Source organism: Palaemon carinicauda, chromosome 3 (genome assembly GCF_036898095.1).
Source record: "Palaemon carinicauda isolate YSFRI2023 chromosome 3, ASM3689809v2, whole genome shotgun sequence".
In the NCBI taxonomy this organism is placed as follows: Eukaryota; Metazoa; Arthropoda; class Malacostraca; order Decapoda; family Palaemonidae; genus Palaemon; species Palaemon carinicauda.
Genome location: NC_090727.1, coordinates 150446794 through 150469924, shown reverse-complemented (window position 1 = coordinate 150469924; position 23131 = coordinate 150446794). Strand labels below are relative to the sequence as shown.

General features: G+C 40.0%; 2 protein-coding genes across 9 annotated transcripts in view; one reads left to right on the top strand and one right to left on the bottom strand.

Annotated features, from left to right (window-relative positions):
- Positions 1-23131, top strand: part of LOC137638639 (protein phosphatase 1 regulatory subunit 7-like) — a 106270-nt gene that overhangs the window by 73366 nt on the left and 9773 nt on the right. The window contains exon 9 of one of the 4 annotated variants that reach the window (XM_068370901.1): positions 5427-6039. The exons of 2 other annotated variants lie outside the window; for them this stretch is intronic. In XM_068370901.1, coding sequence (XP_068227002.1) covers positions 5427-5439 — 13 coding nt within the window. In that variant the 3' untranslated portion in view covers positions 5440-6039. Of the gene's footprint in view, positions 1-5422; positions 6040-23131 lie in introns of those variants that run through there. One more of the 4 variants, XM_068370902.1, reaches the window with a different exon arrangement.
- Positions 13306-23131, bottom strand: part of LOC137638637 (monocarboxylate transporter 14-like) — a 121260-nt gene continuing 111434 nt past the window's right edge. For all 5 annotated transcript variants that reach the window (XM_068370896.1, XM_068370894.1, XM_068370893.1 and 2 more), the window contains one exon: positions 13306-18854. In XM_068370896.1, coding sequence (XP_068226997.1) covers positions 18691-18854 — 164 coding nt within the window. In that variant the 3' untranslated portion in view covers positions 13306-18690. The remainder of the gene's footprint in view (positions 18855-23131) is intronic.

Below are 23131 nucleotides of genomic sequence, written 5' to 3'. Positions count from 1 at the left end.
TACTACAGTCCATGCAAGCACAGCTTTCGGACTTGATGCGTGAGTGTCGGGCTGAAAGTGTTGCGCCTCCGCCTCCGCCTACACTCCCTCCGCCTACGCTCGCTCCGCCTGATCGCAGTACCACCTGCCAGGCGTACGATGTTGTGGACTCTACTACAGTCCATGCAAGCACAGCTTTCGGACTTGATGCGTGAGTGTCGGGCTGAGAGTGTTGCGCCTCCGCCTCCGCCTACACTCCCTCCGCCTACGCTCGCTCCGCCTGATCGCAGTACCACCTGCCAGGCGTACGATGTTGAGCCACGTGCTGAGTTTGCTGTTCCCAGTGGTGTTCAGCCTCCGCCTTCCTTAAGGCAACCTTTACAATGGGATCAGGAGGATTATACCTCTCTTCCTCCGCCTCCACTTGCTGCTCCACCAGTGATGCAACACTCGGTTGAGGTACAACAACCTCTCCCGTCCATGAGTCAGTCTCCTCAGCTCTCGCTGCAGCGAGCTCAACCCTCCACAAGGCAAGCACCACAACACCTTAGCCTTGCGCCTCAGGAGCCTCAGCTTGCGAGACATTTACCTTGTTCTGCGCAGCCTCTTCCTCATCGCGCTCCACTCACACCACAGGAACTGGAACTTGCTACTCCGCTTCCGCCAACCGCTCAGCAAGCGCAACCCTTGGGTTCAACCACTCATGCTAGGAGTCAGCCTCCTCCACCCATGCGCCTTCCTTCTGCTTGTCTTTTATTCAGCCTTTGCAGACTGAGCCTCAGGTGTTCCCTCAACAGAGTCTTGAAGAGGAAACCACAACTATTGTTGTTCCAGCTCGTTCTGACTCTGCTGTTCAGCATACCTTACCTCCATTTTCAAACCATATGATAATGGAGGTTATTTGTATTTCTTATAAAAATATATTTGTATTCCTTGCAATATATTTTTAACAAGATCGCAAAATATGGCAAAAATATGAATCATGAGTTATGAATGTAAGGTAAATATTATGTTGATATTAAAACCCCATGCAAGCATGCATAAAGCACTCTAGCACTGGTCATGGAATTTCTGAGAAATGTTAAACGCCATGCACACGCTCTGCTTTCCTTACAGCAGGCTCTGCTTACTGCAGGCTCTGCTTACTACATGCTCTGCATACAGCATGCTCTGCATACAGCATGCTCTGCATACAACATGCTCTGCATACAGCATGCTCTGCATTCAGCATGCTCTGCATACAACATGCTCTGCATACAGCATGCTCTGCATTCAGCATGCTCTGCATACAACATGCTCTGCATACAACATGCTCTACATACAGCATGCTCTGCAGACAGCATACTCTGCATACATCATGCTCTGCATACCTTACCGCATGCTTCTCAGTCACACATCTTTGGTTGTTGCCAACTCACTAGACTGTCAAGCAGTTTCATAACGTTGCCTTCTAGTCTGCTGCTTTTGCACCAGTGAACCCTCACTGAGAGAACTTAGCTTTTCTAGGATATGGTCCCTGTAGATGAGAAAGTTCTTTTCTCCCTCCTTCTGATATTCCCTTGAGGACTCTGTCATTTGGAGGGAGCCTTTAGCTGCATAACCTCTTATGGACTTTTATTTAAGCATAACATGCTTTCAGGGAAGGTAATGGTTCCACTTCAGTCGCTAATCCCGTCTGTTACCACACCTGCTCCCATAGACCTTGAGCTGTGTTGCATGACATGCAGTCCAAGCTTAGTCCTTGTTAGAGGATTTTTTGTTTACGGAGTCAATGTGTCACGGGGAAGACTTTCAACAACCAACAGAAGTGACTTGTTGTGACGCAGTGCGGCAACCTCAGCAACCCGATAAGGAGTTGTCTGTACGACCCAGACAGTCTAGACAGATTCGGGTTGTCACTGTACTTCCTCGCTTGCCCATGATTGACAGTTCACAGACTGTGCAGCAGTATCATGATCTTGTGTCCGGCTCCGTCAGACGACTGGCTTTTAAGAGCTCTCACAAGTCGTCGCTGTCTGGAGATTTTCAAATGGACTATGGATCTGACCAAGGAACTGGGCCTCCTGGTCAATTTTGAGGAGTCTCAGCTCGTTCCATCCCAGACCATTGTCTCCTTGGGTATGGATCTTCAGAGTCGAGCTTTTCGGACTTGTCCGTCGGCCCCAAGGATCTTCCAAGCCCTAGAATGCATCCAGAGCATGCTGAGAAGGAACCGATGCTCAGTCAGGTAGTGGATGAGTCTAACAGGGACACTTTCATCGCTGGCCCTGTTCATCGTGTTAGGGAGACTCCACCTCCCCCCCCTTCAGTATCATCTAGCTGCTCACTGGATTAAGGACATGACGCTAGAGACGGTCTCAGTTCCTGTTTCCGAAGAGAGGAGGTCTTCTCTCGCGTGGTGTAAGAACAGCTTTCTTCTCAAGGAAGTCTACCTTTGGCTGTTCAGAAACACCGCCGTCTCCTCTCGGACGCATCAGACACGGGCTGGGGTGCGACTTTGGACGGACAAGAATGCTCGGGAACATGGAATCAGGAGCAAAGGACACTTCACATCATTTGCAAGAAGTTGTTGGCGGTTATTCTGGCCTTGATAAACTTCAAGTCCCTCCAGCTTAACAAAGTGGTGGAGGTGGACTCTGACAACACCACAGCCCTGGCTTACATCTTCAAGCAGGGAGGGACTCTTTCGTGGAAGTTGTTCTAGATCGCAAGGGACCTACTCATCTGGTCTTAAGATCGAAAGCTAACTGGTAACGAGGTTCATTCAGGGCGGTATGAATGTCATGGCAGATCACCTCAGACGGAAGGGTCAGGTCATCCCCACAGAGTGGACCCTTCTCAAGAATGTTTGCAACAGACTTTGGGCCCTGTGGGGTCAGCCAACCATAGATCTGTTCACTACCTCGATAACCTAGAGACTCCTGTTGTATTGTTCTCCGATTCCAGACCCAGCAGCAGTTCACGTGGATGCTTTTCTGCTGGATTGGTTCCATCTCGACCTGTATGCATTCCCGCCGTTCAAGATTGTCAACAGGGTACTTCAGAAGTTCTCCTCTCACAAAGGGACACGGCTGACGTTGGTTGGCTCCGCTCTGGTCCGCGAGAGAATGGTTCCTAGAGGTACTGCAATGGCTGGTCGACATTCCCAGGACTCTTCCTCTAGGAGTGAACCTTCTAAGTCTACCTCACGTAAAGAAGGTACAACCAATCCTCCACGCTCTTCGTCTGACTGCCTTCAGACTTTCGAAAGACTCTCAAGAGCTAGGTGCTTTTCGAAGGAGGCAGCCAGAGCGATTGCCAAAGCAAGGAGAACATCCACTCTCAGAATCTATCAGTCTCAAGGGGAAGTCTTCCGTAGCTGGTACAAGACCAATGCAGTTTCCTCAACCAGTACCACTGTAACCCAGATTGCTGACTTCCTGTTATATCTAAGGAAAGTAAGATCCCTTTCAGCTCCTACGATCAAGGGTTACAGAAGTATGTTGGCAGCGGTTTTCCGCCACAGAGGCTTGGATCTTTCCACCAACAAAGATCTACAGGACCTCCCTAGGTCTTTTGAGACCTCAAAGGAACGTCGGTTGTCCACTCCAGGCTGGAATCTAGACGTGGTCCTAAGGTTCCTTATGTCATCAAGATTTGAACCTCTCCAATCAGCCTCTTTTTAGGACCTCACATTAAAAACTCTTTTCCTCGTGTGCTTGACAACAGCTAAAAGAGTAAGTGAGATCCACGCCTTCAGCAGGATCATTGTTTTCACATCTGAAACGGCTACATGTTCCTTGCAGCTCGGTTTTTGCTAAACGAGCTTCCTTCACGTCCTTGGCCTAAGTCGTTCGAGATCCCAAGCCTGTCCAACTTGGTGGGGAATGATCTGAAGAGAGTACTTTGCCCAGTTAGAGCTCTTAGGTACTATCTAAAAAGGTCTTAACCTTTACAAGGACAATCAGAAACCTTATAGTGTGCTATCAAGAAACCTTCTTTTCCAAGTTCTAAGAACTCAGTTTCTTACTATTCAGGCTTCTGATTAGAGAAACACATTCTCATCTGAAGGAAGAAGACCTTGCTTTGCTGAAGGTAAGGACACATGAAGTGGGAGCTGTGGCTACTTCAGTGGCCTTCAAACAGAACCATTCTCTGCAGAGTGTTATGGATGCAACCTATTGGAGAAGCAAGTCAGTGTTCGCATCATTCTATCTCAAAGATGTCCAGTCTCTTTACGAGTACTGCTACACCCTGGGATCATTCGTAGCAACGAATGCAGTAGTAGGCGAGGGCTCAGCCACTACATTCCCATAATCCCATAACCTTTTAACCTTTCTCTTGAATACTTTTTATGGGTTGTACGGTCGGCTAAGAAGCCTTCCACATCCTTGTTGATTTGGCGGGTGGTCAATTCTTTCTTGAGAAGCGCCGAGGTTAAAGGTTGTGATGAGGTCCTTTAGTATGGGTTGCAGCCCTGTATACTTTAGCACCTTTGAGTTGATTCAGCCTCCCAAGAGGAACGCTGCGCTCAGTAAGGAAGACGATCTTATTAAAGGCAGAGTAACGGTTCAAGTCGACTTCCTTACCAGGTACTTATTATTTCATTGTTATTGTGGATAACTGATTATATGAAATACGGGATACTTAGCTATCCTTTAGTCTTGTACACTGGTTTTTCACCCACCCCCCTGGGTGTGAATCAGCTACATGATTATCGGGTAAGTTTAATATTGAAAAATGTTATTTTTATTAGTAAAATAAATTTTTGAATATACTTACCCGATAATCATGATTTAATCGACCCTCCCTTCCTCCCCATAGAGAACCAGTGGACCGAGGAATAATTGAGGAGGTGTCAACAAGAAGTACTTGAGTACCTGGCCACAGGTGGCGCTGGTAAATACACCCCCTTCTAGTATTGTGATAGCTGGCGTATCCCTCCATAGAATTCTGTCGGGCAACGGAGTTGACAGCTACATGATTATCGGGTAAGTATATTCAAAAATTTATTTTACTAATAAAAATAACATATTATCTACGAATTTGTCATATTCAATCTTATCCAACAACCCAAACCCTCTTTACTCCCTCTTTCCTCATTGGCTACTGACAATTGTGGCATGTAGTAAATAGTGATTTGTATGCTTAGAAGCATTAAAATTGGGGGAAAAGTTGTATTTGCAGAAATTGGGATAAGTTATTGCTTTTTAAAAGTGTAGCCCTCATCTTATCGGATGCATTTGGGAATCACCTTTGTATTTTTTTTAGCAGCGGACTTCACAATGTATCCCATGTTTGAACATTCTATATATCCCACAGCTATAATTTACATGTATCATTCAAGTTAAGATAGTTGCATAATGAATCACATCATAAAAGTGCTGTTTCATTTTCACATTGATTTTTATACATAAATTATTGTTGTAAATAAGCTATGGACTGGATGTTCATTATTTTTCAGGTAGATTTACGAAGTGATTCTTGTCTCGACGATAGCTTCCGTCAGTTCCCAAAAACTGCCAAATTTTCATTGTCTTTTATCAGGTACACATTAAGCGTGAGTGATTGTCTTGTGTTGCACATGTAGTATGCATTTACGTGTTAAATTTTTATGAATAACGTGTTTGCAAGTATGGTACTGTAATTGACCACAAATAAGCATCTCATCTTTGTTGACTGCATAAAGGTAGTAGGAATTCAAGACAGAGTCTTGTTATTCTAGATTTTTTTTATTAGAGGATAGGTATTTTATAACGCATAGTCTTACCAGTACTTCATTATTTTAATTTGCCATAGAACCAAAAGAAACCATATATTTTGTGAAGTATGGTCCTTCCAGTTACTATTCATCTTTTTTCATGTATTTGAATGGTTGCTGATTAACTGCCTCTTAGTACTTTAGTGTGAGCGTTTGTTACGAAATTTCTGTGAATGGTTGTTGATACAGTGTCTAACAAGTAAGTTGTGTAATGCGCAGTGTAATGTGTCCTACATAATTTTTGCTACTGTTCAGGTCATTAATTTTATTAATCTGATAAACATTATGTGTAAATATTCATAAAAAAGATATTATATTAATTACAGTTTATATGACCTTACGTATATTCAATAAGTATAATGTATAGTTTTATCACTTGTACTGTTCTGATACCAAATTGGTTTGAAGTAGATCTAATTTATCATAACTCACTAGACGAGATATGAAGCCGTTATCAGACTGTTTAGTTGTTCCTACCCTAATGTAAACCTTTTGTCCTCTAAAATAGGGATATGTCTTCTGTAGCTCTGGAACAGCCATATAATTGATGACAGAGTAGTTGGTTACCAACAGGCCAGAATTTGTACAGGCATACATTCATTTGTGATGATTGTTGAGTTTTGTTTTTCTTAGCGCTATTGCTCGTGATCAGATGTTCACCGAAAGGTAAGCTTGTAGTGGAGTAAATTATGTTCCTATGTTACATGATACAAACTTTTGAAACTACATGTGTTGTGTACCTATGTGAAGGGGTGACTTTTAGCAACAGGCAAACCCCCTTCCCCATCTTTGGAGTGGTGTTCATGTCCATACAATGAAGATGATAATAAACTAATAGTGTAAGTCATCTCACATCATGGTAGTATCTCTGCCGCAGGATGGAGTTTCCAGAATTGGAACGAGTGTCGCCCTTACATGTGAGCCCGATGGTGAAAATTATTTGTCTGTTGGCCAAACCTGATGCTGAAAATGTTTTCCATATGGTGATCCCTGTGTAATGTAGTATCCGTGAGTGTTCCCAGTCTCTCCTTCTGACAAATCCTCCAGTGTAGTGATATGTGTTGCACAAGAGCTTCCTCCTCAGATGGAGAACAGTCATTATCGCTCCCCCAGACCGTGACTTATCTGTAATAGGAAGGAAGAATGGTTGACAAGAAGGAAAGTTTACCCTCTCTCTTCCTCCTCTACCAATCTCTTCTCCCTCCATTCCTTGAGAAGATAATGAATAAGATAGTTGCTTGGGAATACCTTTCACAAAAAGTTTCTTGGGACTAACAGAGATTGCTCTCCTCCTTCATAAGGGAGTGAGGCCTCTCACCCACTAACTTCTGGTATCTTCAGGGTCAGTTAAGCAACTACAGTTCATTCTTATAGTTACCACAATTGCACTGGGAGATAGTGAACAGTCGTACTTGGAACAAACAACAGCCCCGAAGGCCAGGGGAGGGTCAAAGTGCATGCTCTCACTATTACATAGAGATATCGAGGATTGTTCCGTAACCTGGTTCGTGCTTTGGCTCCATATGGAACTCGCTTGCAAACCAGTATTTTCCAGGCCACTTAGCGATCATGAACTTGGTGATACCGCAATTGTTCTTTCATCAGTTGGAGTTGAATGGTCTTTCCTGGACCAATCTCCTGCAACTTATGGTAAGCCAATAGGAGTATCGTTCACTCTACCCCCTCGTGTTGGTATTGAGCTTTTATAGGTAGAAGGTCCTATATGAGTATTATATATGCTATTACCTTAGGTATCATATAGTGTCCACTACTTCTTGTCCATTGCAGAGCATAGCTAACAGAACTCAGACACCAATGGGTTCCTGTGGGGTTGATTAACAACCATGAGTTTGGTGCAACATCTACTGCTGTTTACCTTCAAACTCGATGACGTTTACTCGCCGATTAGTACCTTAAGGGTTGGTCAGCAAGGTAAGACCAGTGCAACAGTGAAGTTGTTTGCACTAGTATCAGGTGATCAGAATTTTTTACCCCATGCCAACTCGTAGGCAAGTAAGGGTATTGCTGTTGAGTGAAGCTATCCTCCCCTTCTGTTTCTGACAAGAGTTAAGAGTAATCGAAGCAGTCCGCAAAGATGATCTCTCTTCTTTGAGAAAAGGAGAAGGTTCGTACATGGTACCCAATTCTTTGTAGATCAGGGCACTGGGCTGTTGTTCCAGCCATTTCACTGGCCGAATGCTGAAGGTCGATCACTTTTGGCTGATGGCTCATCGGACACCACCAAATCACACCATAACAAGGACCTTTGGCACCTCCGATCATATGTGGCCCACAGCAGATTATTAGCCGGAGGCAATCAGTCCCTTACGGGGCCAATCAAAGCACAGGCCAAATGATAGAGGACCTCAAGCCTGGCTCAATTTTGAGGAAGGTTCCTTCTCCAAATCCTAATAAAACCTGCAGCTTCTTCCTCCAGAATTGGTTGGACCTTGTTTTACCCATTTTTGCCACTCCCAGACTCCCAGACTCAATTCAGCATGGGTGTTATGAGGAAGAAGGTAGATGGAGCTGTGCAGAGGTTGTCCCCTGTTGTTATTAGGGGGATATGCCTTGCCTTGCACATTCACTTCATCTTCTTTTAAATCTACTTAATATTGACATGTGATAGAGGTGGAACAATCCAGGATTTTTGCTCTGGAAATCATATACAGTAATGCCTCACAACACAAAATCAGTTTGTTCTAGAGTGGCTTTCGTAACATGATTTTTTCGTGTTGTGAGTCACATTTTACTTAAATTGCCTAATTCTTTCCAAACCCTACAAAACACCACATTAAATCTTATAATAAAGCTACAGTATAACCACAATGAAGTACTGTACAGCCAAATACATTTGAACCATTCAGTATACCTAAACTAACTGTTAATACCTGTAAATTAAGTAGTTATTAGAACATAATGTAGTAATAAATGGAAAATAATACAATACATACAATACAATATTGTAAATATACGAAATATACAGTACCATATGTACTGTACTATTATAGTTATCCCTACTATAGACTACAGATACATTTTCTATTGTGTAAACCCATTTTCTTCAATGGGTGACTATTTTCTTCTCGGCCTGGCTGCCAAATCTCTTTTCTTGATATGAAACATTTTTCGCAAAGAGAGTCATAAAACTATTCGCATCTTGTTTCGCAGTGTGAAAATTTTGTAAGGAGACTCTCATGAAGAGAGGTATGACTGTACTGTATAACCTTTTCCAGTCATCTCCCGTTGTCTCTTTATAAGTTGTCACAGGGACAGACAAGTATTCTTAGTTGAACTGATATATGTCAGGCAAGATTTAGTTGGAGCATTTGCTTCTTCCTCAGCTTTAGTAGGGATGACCTGACTTCATGCTTTTGTTACTCGTGTGTTCACGTGTCCACCTGAGTGATAAGTGTCGGGCACTTGAAATGGCCTTTTCAGAGTCTTTCCAGGATAAGGTTGAGACTACTCCTCACTTGGATCTTGAGCCCAAGCAAAGGACGAATACTTGGGAATGTTTTTCGACTGGGAATTTTTCCTTGTGCTGTTCCTGATCGGTAGGAACTGCTGAACCTCACATGGTAGCAAGGACAAATTGTTGGCAAAGGGAGAAGAGCAAGTTTGCTCTCTCTTCTTTCACCTCTATCAATTCTTTCTTCCCCTAAATATTCTCTCCAAACACATCTCAGAATAAAAAAGATGCAGCAGTCTCATGCTGGAGGCCTTTGAGGGGAAGTGACACATCTTGCCTGATGCCTGTTACCGTACAGTTCGGGCGGGTAGATCCATAGGTTAGATGAGGGTAAGCATTAGTTCTACCTTTATCATTCCTGTCAAGACATAGGAGGAATATCCTGGCCCATAGGAATCAGCTCTCCTTCTTCTGGAGGGAGTATTATCCCTCATTCTTTGACCAGTACCTTCGCGTTAGATTGGACAGTAGCGAGCTCAATACAACGGTTTTCTCATTGGTTTGGCTGCTGCAGAATGGTCCCAGCCAGTACTGAATACTGACTCCATATGCCGGGTGTAAGTGAATGTTTCACACTTCTTTTCCATTCCTGCCATGAAAAGGAGTGTCCTTGTCCTTGAAAACTGAGGAAGTAACAGAGCTTACCTGCTGACCAATTCCCTCGTGCTCCAGCAAGCAGAATGCAAGCCTGGTGTAACAGCTATTGCAGTAGCACAGGTTGCAGTTGAGTGATTACACACACCAATCACCAGCACTGTAAGCTAGATATGGGTAATGTATATGTTGGCCTTTAAATCATCCTTCACATCCTACAGGAGTGATGAGAATCACCTGGTGACCGGTTCTCCAGGACTTGGTCAGATACTTCAGACTTACCGTCAGCAGGCAACGGTCCCTCTAGGGATTGAGTACTCACGCCACCCAGGTATTGGGAAATGTGCTTTTCCATTTTCCCAGTCCGATTGAGTACTCACGCCACCCAGGTATTGGGAATGTGCTTTTCCATTTTCCCAGTCCCTTATGTGTAATACTTTGGAAAGGTCCCAAGTTGAGTTGTGTCTTGTTCTGCTAGCTCTCAGGCATATCCTTAGAGAGAAACTCTCTTCTAATCCGAGGAGACCCCTTCTGATTGTGCTGTGACCCTTGAAGTTAGAAGACTAAATTCAGATGGAGAAGTTTCTAAGCTGCTAGATGCCACTGGCCATCCTTCATTGTCATGTCTGCAAAGTGAGCCCCTCGTATCTTCCTCGGTAAGAAAACTTTACTAATGAGAGGAAAGGACTAGGTGACAATGCAATGTTAGTGTCTGTTCGTTCTACTAGGAACATCTAGAAGAGGTGCCTTTAAGAGGCATGTCTGTAGATGCACCCTTTTGCAAGAAGAGTAGAAAGCAGCTTCTATAAGTAGCACATCTTAAGTCACGTGTCGAGAAAACTATACAACTGTAGCAGATGAGTGTAGGCAGGATTGTGTTTGGTGCTGCGCACATTTGCAAGACAAAGAAACTCATGGCTGCTGACAAGGTTCGTCTGGTGATGCTTGGTAGAGGACTGGGAGGAGCGTGTCTAGAAGTGACCAAGAGGAGAGTGATCAGGAAGAGCACAACCAGTTGACTGGGAGGAGGGTGACGGTGCTGAGCATAGAAGCTCTCTCTGACGGTGACAGTGACTTTGCAGGGAAGTTCAGAACTCTGAACACTCCTAGAGAGGTAGAAGGAACAGGGTCAAGGCAGACTGGAAGAAGACTGAAGGACTCCTCCCTCGGGGAGGCGCCTAGGGAGGACAACTCCCACTTTGAAGATTCCAAAAGGAAGATTAGCCATTAGCCACTCCGAAGGATAAGAAGTTCCATGAAGGCCAAAGAGAAGGATGCCAGAAGTGTTGAAGATCCTCCTCAGTAAAGGAAGGATCATGACAAGGCTGTCAAGCAACCTTGTGACCAAGTTTTGAAGCAAGACGTCTGGAACAGCAGTTAAGAGGGGCCCACGAAGTCTCGTGCTGAAGCTAGAAGTTCCATGAAGATCAGAATGAAGGACTCTGTGGGCATTATTAATACTCCTTCAAAGAGGAAGGATCAGGAAACAGATGAAAAGCAATCTTGTGAGCACACACTGAGGAGCAAGAATGCTCTGGAGGAGGAGGACCTGAAGGACGACGCCTGAAGTTCCGTGAAGCTCAGGATGAAAGACGTCAAAGGCATCGGTGATCCTCGAAAGGAAGGATCAAGGCAAGGTTGCTAGTCTCCTCGAAGCATTGCTCTTGAGGAGGACTTCCTGAAGGGCCCAGTCTGGTGAAAAGGTCCTTAAAGTCATTGAAGGTCTTGTAGTTCCCTGCAGGTCAGGATGAACGACTGAAAAGGTGACGGAGATCTTCCTGTGAAAAGGACGGACCTGAAGGACACCCCAAAGGATGACGACTTGACTGCACCTGAAAACCGGGAGATTCTTAGCACCCCGCTACACCTAGGACTTGGGGCCTTTCTTTCATCTTTATCCATGACTGACTAAATCCATAGAGGATTCATTGGCTAGATACATCAAAGGATAGCCAGTTCCTTGTGATGTGCAGTGCCTATCTAACTAAGGCAAGTGACCCCTGCTGGTTGATACTAATTCTAGTAGGTCAGCAGCTGTAAAACATCCTCAAAATTGCTCGCTGGATCTAGACAAGTGACGTCGAGAGTATGCCCTAGGAGCAGAAGAGCTCTGGCGAAATACCTCCTGAAGGGCAAAGCCTAGAGCTGCAACTTGGAAGGTCTTCATAGTTATTGTTGGCCTAGTCCTCCAAGAAAGGCAGTATCGAAGAGATCCTAAAGCGTCTGGGGAATGACCATGGGCAGAAATGACCATTCCTTCCGTAGACACTACACCTTTCATGAAACCATGCGAAGGAGCCTAGCAAGTCCCAGAGGAGCTCTCCAACCCTTCGGGATCCTTTTCTTCAATTCACCATATCACAATGTCAGATTGAAAAAAGAAAAAAAAAACTCCCATCTGGAGGAAGTCTCTCACATCCAAGAGAAAAGGGGAAAGGGGGAGAGGCCACAAGCAATTTCAAATACCCCTAAAGAAGGGATTGTGTCTTCCCCTAAACTGCTTCTCTTTCAAGGATGACCTTCTGGCCCCAGTGATCATTAGGCAGGGATGTAATCATAGGACCATCAATAGACACTTGTACCAAAAGGTCCTAAACTGTAGTAAAATATGCATGCTTAGTAGTCACAAACAAACATGCAAGTCTGGAAAGAAAGAAATTTTAAAGATAATTTCTAAAAACAAAAACTTTCAAAATTTCCAGCATAAAGGATCAAGACAGTTGCAATCCAATAGAGGTTACAGGAAGCTACAGTGGAGGTGACTGCCTCCCCATCCCCCGGGCAGGGTAACTACCTGCCAGTAGTTTACAACTTGTTAAAATTTTAAACTTCCATATTCCAGCTTCGATGTTGTCCATCTCCTATAGTAGAGTGATGGTTTACATGTCTGTAGGAACAAAGGATTTAGACCATTCTTGGTCAAAACCAGCCAGTTATTGTGGTCCTATAGAGAAAACTGCTGGCTACTACTTGTTTGCAGTGTCATATGGCTTTCATTATTGGTGCTTTATATTTTCTCTGGAAAGTCTAAAGTGATGACATGATAGGCAATTTAATTCCTTCATCTGCTGTAAACTTGAGGAAAGGGGAAATAAATCATTTACTCAATAAATGATTTAGGACTTTGCAAATATCCATTGCATTATATTTTCAGTGTTCAAGCAATTACCTAGGTCACAAAAAGTACTTGTTGCAGGCACTTTTTGGGGAACTTTCCACAATGCCAATAGTATTTAAGAGCTGTCAAACTTATAGTCATGTCATATTAGATACTCAGCATATATATTTTCTCATTGGTTATATCCAGCTTGCCTCGGATTAACTCCAGCAGAAATTCATTGCACAGCAGATTTTTGCCCGGTCTTAACCACTGTAGCTGAACTGTCAATGTGAAGCCCAGTTTTTTTTTTTTTTTTAATATACTTAGCTAGAAGGCTTTTTTTTTTAATTACATTCTAAACCCTATTAGATGTGTAGGATCTACTGGTAATTGTTTGGTGAAACCTAGAAAAAGATAACATTGTAAAAATGTCTTTATTACTCAAAAAGGCATCCATATGAATTAAAGCACCAAATGTGCCTTAAGTACAATACAGTAAACTTACTATAGAACCCTCAGGGACCTAAAACTGAACTTTAAAGTCCTTTACCCAACGCTATCCTAACTAACCAAATAAAAGTAGATTAATAATATATTAGATATGATAAACAGTGGTCACTAAATTAAGACTAGTTAACGTATGATACCAGAAAAATTTAGCGGAACTTAAACCTTTTTCATTATGGCACAAGGAGGAAATGCTTTGAGCATAATTAAAATTATATTTTCATTTCTTTTCTTTTTTACAAAGTGCCATTGCAGTCTTGATTGTTTAGATTCACCATTTATATGGAGGGAAACCCTTCCTGTTTTACATGTCAGTCGAAGTCTTGCCTACTTTTTGTTTCAAGGTATCGACAGGGAGTAAACCTTATTCCATTCTTAGTAATATTCTCGGTCTTATCTTTGGGTAACACGTACAGTAGATAACACAATGAGAAAATTGCAGATGCGGAAATTTTCTGAAATATAGTACAGTATCATGTGTACCATTTATTCAGGCAAGAGTTATTCACATTTCCAAGAGAGCTCCCCTTCAAGGCTCATTTATTCATCAGTAAAAATAACAATAAAAATTCCAGATTTTTTCATAAAATACCTCGCTAAACCTATCACTTGAAAAAACTGCTAATGTCAGTATTAAAAAGTATAAATACATAACAATTATATTATTCTAAAATGGTTTTAAATGTAACAGTAATGTTATTTATCACATAACCTTAACACTAAATTAACAACTACATACCTTCATGAGCTCACTAATAGTACATTTATCTTTTTGAAAAAGATTATATAAACTTATGTAAAGTTGTTAAGAATATCACTTCCTTTATTCACCACATACACATTAATATGTTTTACAATATAAAAGAAGCACAGTATTGCTGATTCATTAAAATTATATTATACAAAAATTTACATACGGTTGACTTTTGTACATTGCACTTAAGACTGAGCCCCTAATTTTTTTTCCGGACATCCACGGGACTTACTCCAAGGAAATCCAATGTTTGCCATGAATCATGTATTAACGTCTGAGAGGAAAAATTTATGCCAGATATGTAAACGACCAATAATCTTCCAATGGCACTGCGGATCTTAAAAAGAATTGTACTGTACATCACTTTACCAAAGTTGGAAAAGTTTTAATCACACTGTGAAGGGAAAATTAAACAAATGCTCACCCCATTTATTAATATTATAATTTAAAGTTACTCAAAGCAGATTTGGGCTTAAGTTTGATATAAAATGTGATCAAGCAAATGAGGATTAAGCCCTGCTGATTGTATCATGAAATCAGCCTGCCCAAGGTAGCATTAATCATTCTATGATGAGCAGCTATTCCTTGAAATCAGGACACGAGTCAACAGATGTCTTTTATTTTTTTAAGATCAATGGCTTATCTGTTTGAGGTAACTTGGATTCGAGTAGTTTCCCCAAAAGAAGTTGATTAGTTCCCGATTCTTATGGATGTTGAATATTTAATACAAAAAATATCTGGTTAAATACCCTATTATAGTTTTGATAAAAAAGTATTTATTTCCATGAATCTTGTGTATGAATAGAATGAACTGTTAAGTGGAAATTGGTATTTCCACGTGATAGCCCAATTCTATTCAGAGGGAAGTGGAAATAAAAATCTTATTTTAGAAATGTTTCATTATTTTCAGCTTTTGAACTGTCCAAAGTTTTCCCTTTACATTAATCGGTTCAAATTTGCAGCCCAAAAACTTTAATAACATTTTGATTTTTTTTCCAGTTTTCCATTATGCAGTATTTTAGCTTTTTCAAGAAACTTGAAACCCTGACAATGATTATTTTGTGTTTGGTATTAACTTCCTCCTACCATTATGACTTGCACATAGCATGTCTGCTCACTAACTGGAATTCGTAAATGTCGAAAGGTTTTAAAAACAATGGAAGAAAATTTTGCCTACTTTAAAGAATTCATCATCAGGTGAGCTAATGTCATTTTGAGTTGATCTTTACCCTGAAAACTTAATGTCCTTATATAAACCAGACAAAAACTTACATTAATCACCTTACAGTGTTATAGAGTACAGTATTGTAAAATACGAAACCTGTTTTAGTTTTTTTTAGTTTTGAGTGGCTGTATAGTGCTCACCAATATAGTAATCACCTGCCTTATTCCTTTTCTGAACACAAGATCTTTCAAATGTTATATCTAAAAGTTTTTTTTTAAACAAGTTTTAGACTAAATTGTGCAGTTAACACTATAGTAGTGACCCAATTACCCTGAATAAATGCATGAACATGCAAAATTCACATTAGTCATAAAAACCATTCTTGTATATAAATATGCGATTCCTACTACACATTTGTTTGATGCACCTACAGGATATATTGACACTGTGCTTGTAGGTAGGGGGTCAACACTACATTTAGGGGTTCCTTGAAAGCACAATCTGTGACAAAGTGTAATAAAAAAAATTTCCAAAACGTTACACAAAATGTTTATACCGTGTAAGCATTTGTTAAAATTTTGAGACTTCAGGTTTTAGTAGTAGAATTACATTTATGCATTTTAAGGGCACAGACATCTTGAAAGAATGTGAGGTGATATTGTAAAAAGCAAAAAACTTTTATAATGATTAGCATTATGATGCAGACAGCTTCTTTCTGTAAACCTGCATTATGCACACACCAGACGCAAGGGGGACAAAATTACAGAAAAAAATCTTGTGCCTAAACCACCACTCAATGCCCTGTAATAATTTTTAAGCCAGGTTTACACAACAGGTATAAACTCGATAGACATTTTACTTTACAATTGCATTTTTTATAAATTTTTGTTTTCCAGGCAGAACTTTATTTTTGATAGCTTAAATGAAAATACTGTATTGGTATTGAATTTTAGTTAGTAAAGATATTCAGACTTTTGTAGTAATCAAGTTGGTATATTTGAAATTCTGAAAGTCAAAAATTATTGACCTTTGAAATGTGTTGATGATTAGAAAAGGAGCAAATAATTAATTAGGGTTTTAGAATTTTTTTGTGCACAATTTTTTAAAAATTGTTTGATTGGTACATGAGGACTAATGAAAGTAACTTATCTTTAATTTTGGAAACTTTTGAATTTTCTGGCAACTGGTATTACTAAGATGCCAAAGGATCAAAATAGGCATTTCTTTAATGTCCATCTTCATAGACTGTTCATTGTTGACCAAAATAATAGTCCATATACAAGATGCAAAGCTACAATATGCTCATCAACAACCACCTTAGCCAATACCATAAATGGATATTATACCTCAAGAGAGTGAACCTTGAATATGTGGTTGTTTAAATGTCAGGTCCAAGAAACTTTAAGAAAAAATTCCCCAAAATTATAAATAGTGCTGAGCTGACTAAACAGTTGAGAGGGAAAAAAGTTGTGAATGGCCTCCATTCAAGACGGACTAGATAAAACTAGCTAGTAACAAAGACTTAGGAATGGATGGCCCATTAAGCTGCCAGGTTCATGATAAATGATGGGCTAATACATGTTAGCGTATGGGAAATAGAGTGAAACCCAATTTAGACTAATCATGAACAAAATAGAATGATGATACAGTGGAGGCCCTATCACACGTAAGAATCCATATTTGAGATGCTACATTGAAGATAATTAATAATCAAAAACGTTCAGTAGCCTAACAGATTCACAGTAAAGTCACAGGTAGATGGACAGGTGATATAATACAAGCAAGTGCCTTCAATGATGTTAAGGTACCCCGAAATTACACCTGTAAAGGTGAAATTTTAAACTAATGCGTCTACTATACTGTCTGAGTTTTGGTGTTGTCAGTCAGGATCTAAGTAGAGAATCTGGGTAAATTTTTTCTTTGGGAAACTGAATATTTCATTGCGATGCTATTGTTACTGTTATTACTGTTTGTTGGCTTTTCTCTCAGTAAAGAAAAAAATATAAATGCTTATCTGCTGAATAATTAAGATATTGAGACTGTGTACCTTAACTCTTTCTGTCAACACAGAACTTTTCAGACAAGAACACTGTAAAGGCTGTCAGATTATTTCTGCCTTTGTAAATTATTGCTGTGTGTAAATAATTTACATTGATTCATTCAGGGAGACTAATGTGTACTTGATGGAATCTTCACTTCTACTAATTATAAAAATTACATTATCAAAGCTACATTTTTAAAGATGAGGGAGTAAAAAGTATGTGTAACAAAGAGAGCATAATGATTTGCAAAATTTACTCTACTAGATTATAGTCAAGTGTTATATACTGTTATAACAAACTCATTTTGTTATAGCAGTGGACTTGAGCTGTATACTGCCGATAATGATATCCTATTCTATTGAAAGTGTCTCTGTGAGGTACAGAAAAATTATCCCTTACCATCACTTTATTGTGTACCAAAAGCATTAGAATTAAAGTGATAAATTTTGCAATTCATAATGGAAGGCCACTTAAGTCAGTGAAGTTGAATGTCACTTACCATGTGTAAGTAAAAACCAAGAGAGAAGTACAAAATATGCCTGCTATTACAGTTAGTTGTTAAAAATGACCATAGTTAACTCTTATTGTAGTTGGTTTCCTTTTTATTACACTCTAAGTGGTTGGCTTAATTAAAGTTAAATTAACCAATAAAGTAGGTAAGTTGAAACCAATAATGCAATATTTAGAAATATCTTAAGTAGCAAGATCATTAAATTTTACAATAACTTTATAAGCCCATTTAAAATATTCCCCCATAACATTAAATTTAGTTGTCACCAATGTTGCACAAAACCAATATCGGGATTAATTCTTTTATATTTCTTCTCACATAACATGACCAGGTTTTTATTTCAAGATCTATTCAAAGTTTTCCTTTTAGTATGTTCCTAGATTTTTTTAGGCAACAATTTGTCTTAAAACTTCTCGTAGGTTACATAATGGAATCCTTAAAATTACTGAAAGGCAATATTTTGCACTTGACAATTACTCAGTAATAAATTATCAGTACGAGTCACATTTATGGTAGCTGTCCACAATAAAACTTCAAATATACATATGTGTGGTCTCCAGCTACTTGAAATAACATCCCAGTAGTTGCAGGGGTCCAGTTAAAAACGAGCATTCGTTTGATGACGTAGCCTAAGAATTAGCCACATGGCATGAGTTACCAAATTAAGAAATACATATATTTGTGCAGTTTTAAAGACTTCCTGCAACTATTCCAATGGAAAAGTAAGTCATGTTACAGGTGAAGCTGCCTTTTCCTACTACATGCTTTTATACTGAAGTGCTAAGTATTGCACAATTTCTCACTGACTTCAATATTTGGGGATAATTTAGATTCTATTTTGATCTTTCTCCTCTGTCTTCTTTTCATTTCTTTTGTCCTCCCAATTCTTTAGATGTCGAAGTGGAATGCACATGAAGCCAGAAAATGCAAATATGCCACCAAAGACGTAGAATGTTAAGTCATAGGACTTAGTTGCATCAACAAAGGCACCTGGAAAGATAGAGTATAAATTTGATAAAAATAAATTTTACAGGAATATATTCACATAGTACTGTACTTCTCTTAATCCCTTTACTACGATGACATAGTGTATGTCAAAACATGCTAGGTACAATGGTGTATAACATACCAGATACGTCATTTATAAATATAAACCATATGGAACCTAAAATCATTCATTTATCCTACCAAAGAGGTACAATACAACACATGGTCGTATAGCACACTTAATGATATTGTACTAAATACAGCTCGTGTTTGATTTTACCCACTCATTTTTTTCTTCAGCCAATCAACAAACACTTTGGGATTCTTACCCATATTCCTGATTGTGTAAGGACTATTTTAGTATGTTCCTATTCATACAAACCTTTCGCTTTTAACTATGGATATATTATTCCAGCATAGCTGGAAACTAGCTATTAAATTTTTTTATGTAAGGTCACCCAGAGTATTACGTCACATTTGTTTTTGGCTCAGTGGAGTGAAGACATGCTGTCTCACTCTCCTGTAAACTATAAATAGAACTGGCTATAAACTCGATCTGTATTCTTTATTTTTTTTGCCGGTGAGTCTGATCTTTGAGGGCTACTAATATGCAGTGTTGCCCTGGTATTGAAGATTGCTCTTGGGAGACAGAGATCCTCATTCCATTTGATTTGTGGGCAGATGACACTCCTGCACTCGTGCATCTACTTGAGGAGTGGCCGTCCTCCCAGTGAGAGCAGTACAGTAGGTAACAGAAGTCTAAAAGGAATTCTACATCCTCAAGGTCAGAGAAGTCCTGACTTCTCTCTCTGGCACCTTGTCCTCTCCCTGCTGATTATACTTGTTTGGTCTCCTCCAGAGGACGGACGAGTAAGCGTGGTGACCGTTTGACCCCCTGGACAACCCTCAAGTGAGGAGGGCCCTGTCGCTTTCCCTAGCGAATTGGCGGTGCCCACTGCTAAAGGGGAGTATATATCTTTGGACGAAACTCTAGCCTTCCAATCTCACTCTTTTACTCTCTATCGTACTACATCCACGCACATTCAAACACCCCAAAACTAAAGTGAGGGGAGCAGTCACTCTCCCCCCAGCTCTACCTCTCTGAAGGTGGGTGGACTGTATCAAGGATGACCTTCGATCAAAGGGGTTAACCGGTGATGAGGTGTGGGACAGAGGTAAATGGAGAAAGCTGACCAGAAACATCGACCCCACATAGAAGTGGGAAAAGATGTAGACAAAGAAGAAGAAGTGTTGATAACTAAAAGAATGTTTGGAAGATTGAAAGACGTGCACGTGTTTAGGGGTATGGCTAACGGTATGTCTGATAATTTTTTGGTGGAAGGAAAATTAGTTGTAGCAAAAGAGTGGGAGAATAAAGTAGGTGGATGTAAAAGGGAGCTAGTGAGGGTTGAAGAGCTAATAAAACCTGCGGTAAAAAGTAAATATCAGGAAAGGTTGAAAATGGCATATGACGAAGTGAAAGTAAGAGAAACTGGTAATTTAGAGGAGTGGAAGTTAGTAAAAGAAAATTTTGTTGGGAATGCAAGTGATGTGTGTGGCAAGAAGTTTGTTGGAGGCAGCATGAGGAAGGGCAGTGAATGGTGGAATGAAGGAGTGAAGGTAAAAGTGGAAGAGAAAAAGAGGGCTTTTGAAGAATGACTGCAGAGTAATAGTGTAGAGAAGTATGAAAGATATAGAGAAAAATGTGGAAGTAAAGAGCAAGGTAAGTGAGGCAAAGAGAGCAGCTGACCTGAGGTGGGGTCAGGGATTGGGTCGTTCATATGAAGAGAATAAGAAGTTTTGGAAAGTGAAGATAGTAAGGAAGACTGGTTCAAGAATTGAAGAGACAGTAGATGAAGTTTGCAGATGATACTGTATTGGTTGCAGACTCAGAAGCTGTGTCAATTAATGACAGAATTTGGATAGCTGTGTGAGAGAAGGAAGTTGTGGGTTAATGGGTTATGAGGTGCACAAGAACATGTGGTGGTGGTAGATTGAATGTCATATTTGTTTGTTCATTTGTTTTAGAGTAAACTTGCGGATAAAAAATGCAAGCCACGGGCTCTTGCACTAGGCAGTTCGTAAAATGTCATTTTGAATGGAGAGTTACTCGAGGAAGTAGATCAGTTTAAGTATTTGCGTTCTGTTGTTGCTGCTAGTGATGGAGTGGAAGCAGATGTACATTAGAGAGCAAGTGAAGGATGTTAAATGTTTGGGGCATTGAAGGGAGTGGTAAAAAATAAAAGAGTTAGGGATGAATGTACTGTAAAGAGAGTTCTGTATGAGGAAGTGATTGTACCAACTGTGATGTATGGATCAGAGTTGTGGGGAATGAAAATGGCTGAAACAGATATTGAATGTGTTCAAGATGAAGTGTCTAAGGAGTATGGCTGGTGTCTCTCAATTTGGATAGGGTTAGGAATGAAGTAGTAAGAGTGAGAACAGCTGTGAGAAATGAATTAGTAGCTAGAGTGAATATGAATATGTTGAGGTGGTTTGGCCATGTTAAGAGGATGTAAAATAGTAATCTGCTGAAGATGGTGATAAATGCAAGAATTGATAGGAGAATGCAAGTCAGGCCACGATTTGGGTGGATGGATGGAGTTAAGAAAGCCCTAGGTGACAGGAGGATAGATGTGATAGGCAAAAGAGCATACTGGAACAGAAATGAATGCAAGGGATTGTGACAGAGGTCCAATAGGCCGTGCTGCTACCTTGGGTCACCTCGTTGACCACTGAGGTAGCAGTAGTAGGGTAGTCACCATTTGAAGCTTATTTGTGGTGGAAGATGTGGGGGTAGGGTGACCTGTGACACCTTAGCAGTACCAACCAAACTCAGCCGAGTCCCTTGTCTGGCAATGAAAAACTAAAAGGAAAATACAGTAATCCCCTTTGTTTCTTTTTAGATGTCAGCTACATCCTAAAATTGGGGCAAGTGCAATGGTAGATAGATTATTAAAATTTTAATTTTGCTAACAAGAACAAACAAAAACTCCTGTTTTGAACAAACGTGATATACCACAGTCAGACACCTCCCATAGGGTGGTATAACCGTAACGCTTGAATGTATGGCATACACATTCAGTATACAGTATATACCACTTTTTGGCGTAACCTATTTAAAAAAAGCGCTGTTACACAAGGAACTTTAAACATTTTACCTTCTCCATCCAAAACCACTATATAGTAATCCTTTGATGTATACTAAACAAAATTCACCTTTGTAGACTAATTTTGCTAGCATCAAACTGCACTATTACTTGAGAGCTTATCATTAGAAGAAATCTTTTGTTGCACAGAATTTGATGTAACAGCTTTGAGAACAGAATCTATGCATTTGTGTTTTCCAATCCTTTCAAAATATGGGTTCCAAATTCCATGAAAACCTTTCCTTCTACTTCTTAAGAGGATATTAATCAATTGTCAGAAAGAAGTCCACCATCACCATCATTAGAAAAAAAAAAAAGAGAGAGAATTTTAGTAGTAAAGTTTGTTATTTCTATACTCACTTGATATTTAGAATGGTTTTTCTTTAGATTCTCATTTTAATTGACATTTACCAAAATAAATTAATATAGAATTTTTCAATTTTCTTTCCCTTCAATAAACACATGCCTCTAGTAGAGAATTGGAACATTCTAAAAGTTGGTGGCAATTAGCACAGTACTGACAAGCCAGCAGCTTTTTGTTCATCCAATTTATTTACAATCACAGTTTAAATAAAAAAAAAAAAAAGTCCATCATTACCTGAATTTAAAAAAGGACTTTGTACTAATACAGTTATTGTATGTGCTGTAACAAATCTCATTATTACAAAATATAAGTTGAGTAAACATCACCATTTCCAGTACCATAAACCATGACTGCCGAGAATTCAATACCAGACAATATAGACACAGAGATAGCAGTGACTCTCCTCAAGATCCACTTAGCAGAGCAAAGTGCTCCCCAAGCAAGTCAAATAGGGGAAGGTTAAGATTCCCTCAATTTCATCAGTTACTTCTTAACTCAATGGAAGGAATATGTCATTATGACAAAGGTTACATGGCAGGAAAAATTAACCTGCTGCAAGAATGCTGTGAAGATGGCTTGTGCAGGGATCTAACCAGATCAGCCATCACAAACCTTGCAGAGGCATCAGAAGAATCCATGCTTACAACAATGAGAAAACTTGCAGTTAATGGTAGCTCACTTTATCTTGCAAAATTGTGATGAACCAATGTGTTTCTGGATAGCATATCAAAGGTCATGTTTATGGGACTTGAAATACAGCTTGATCT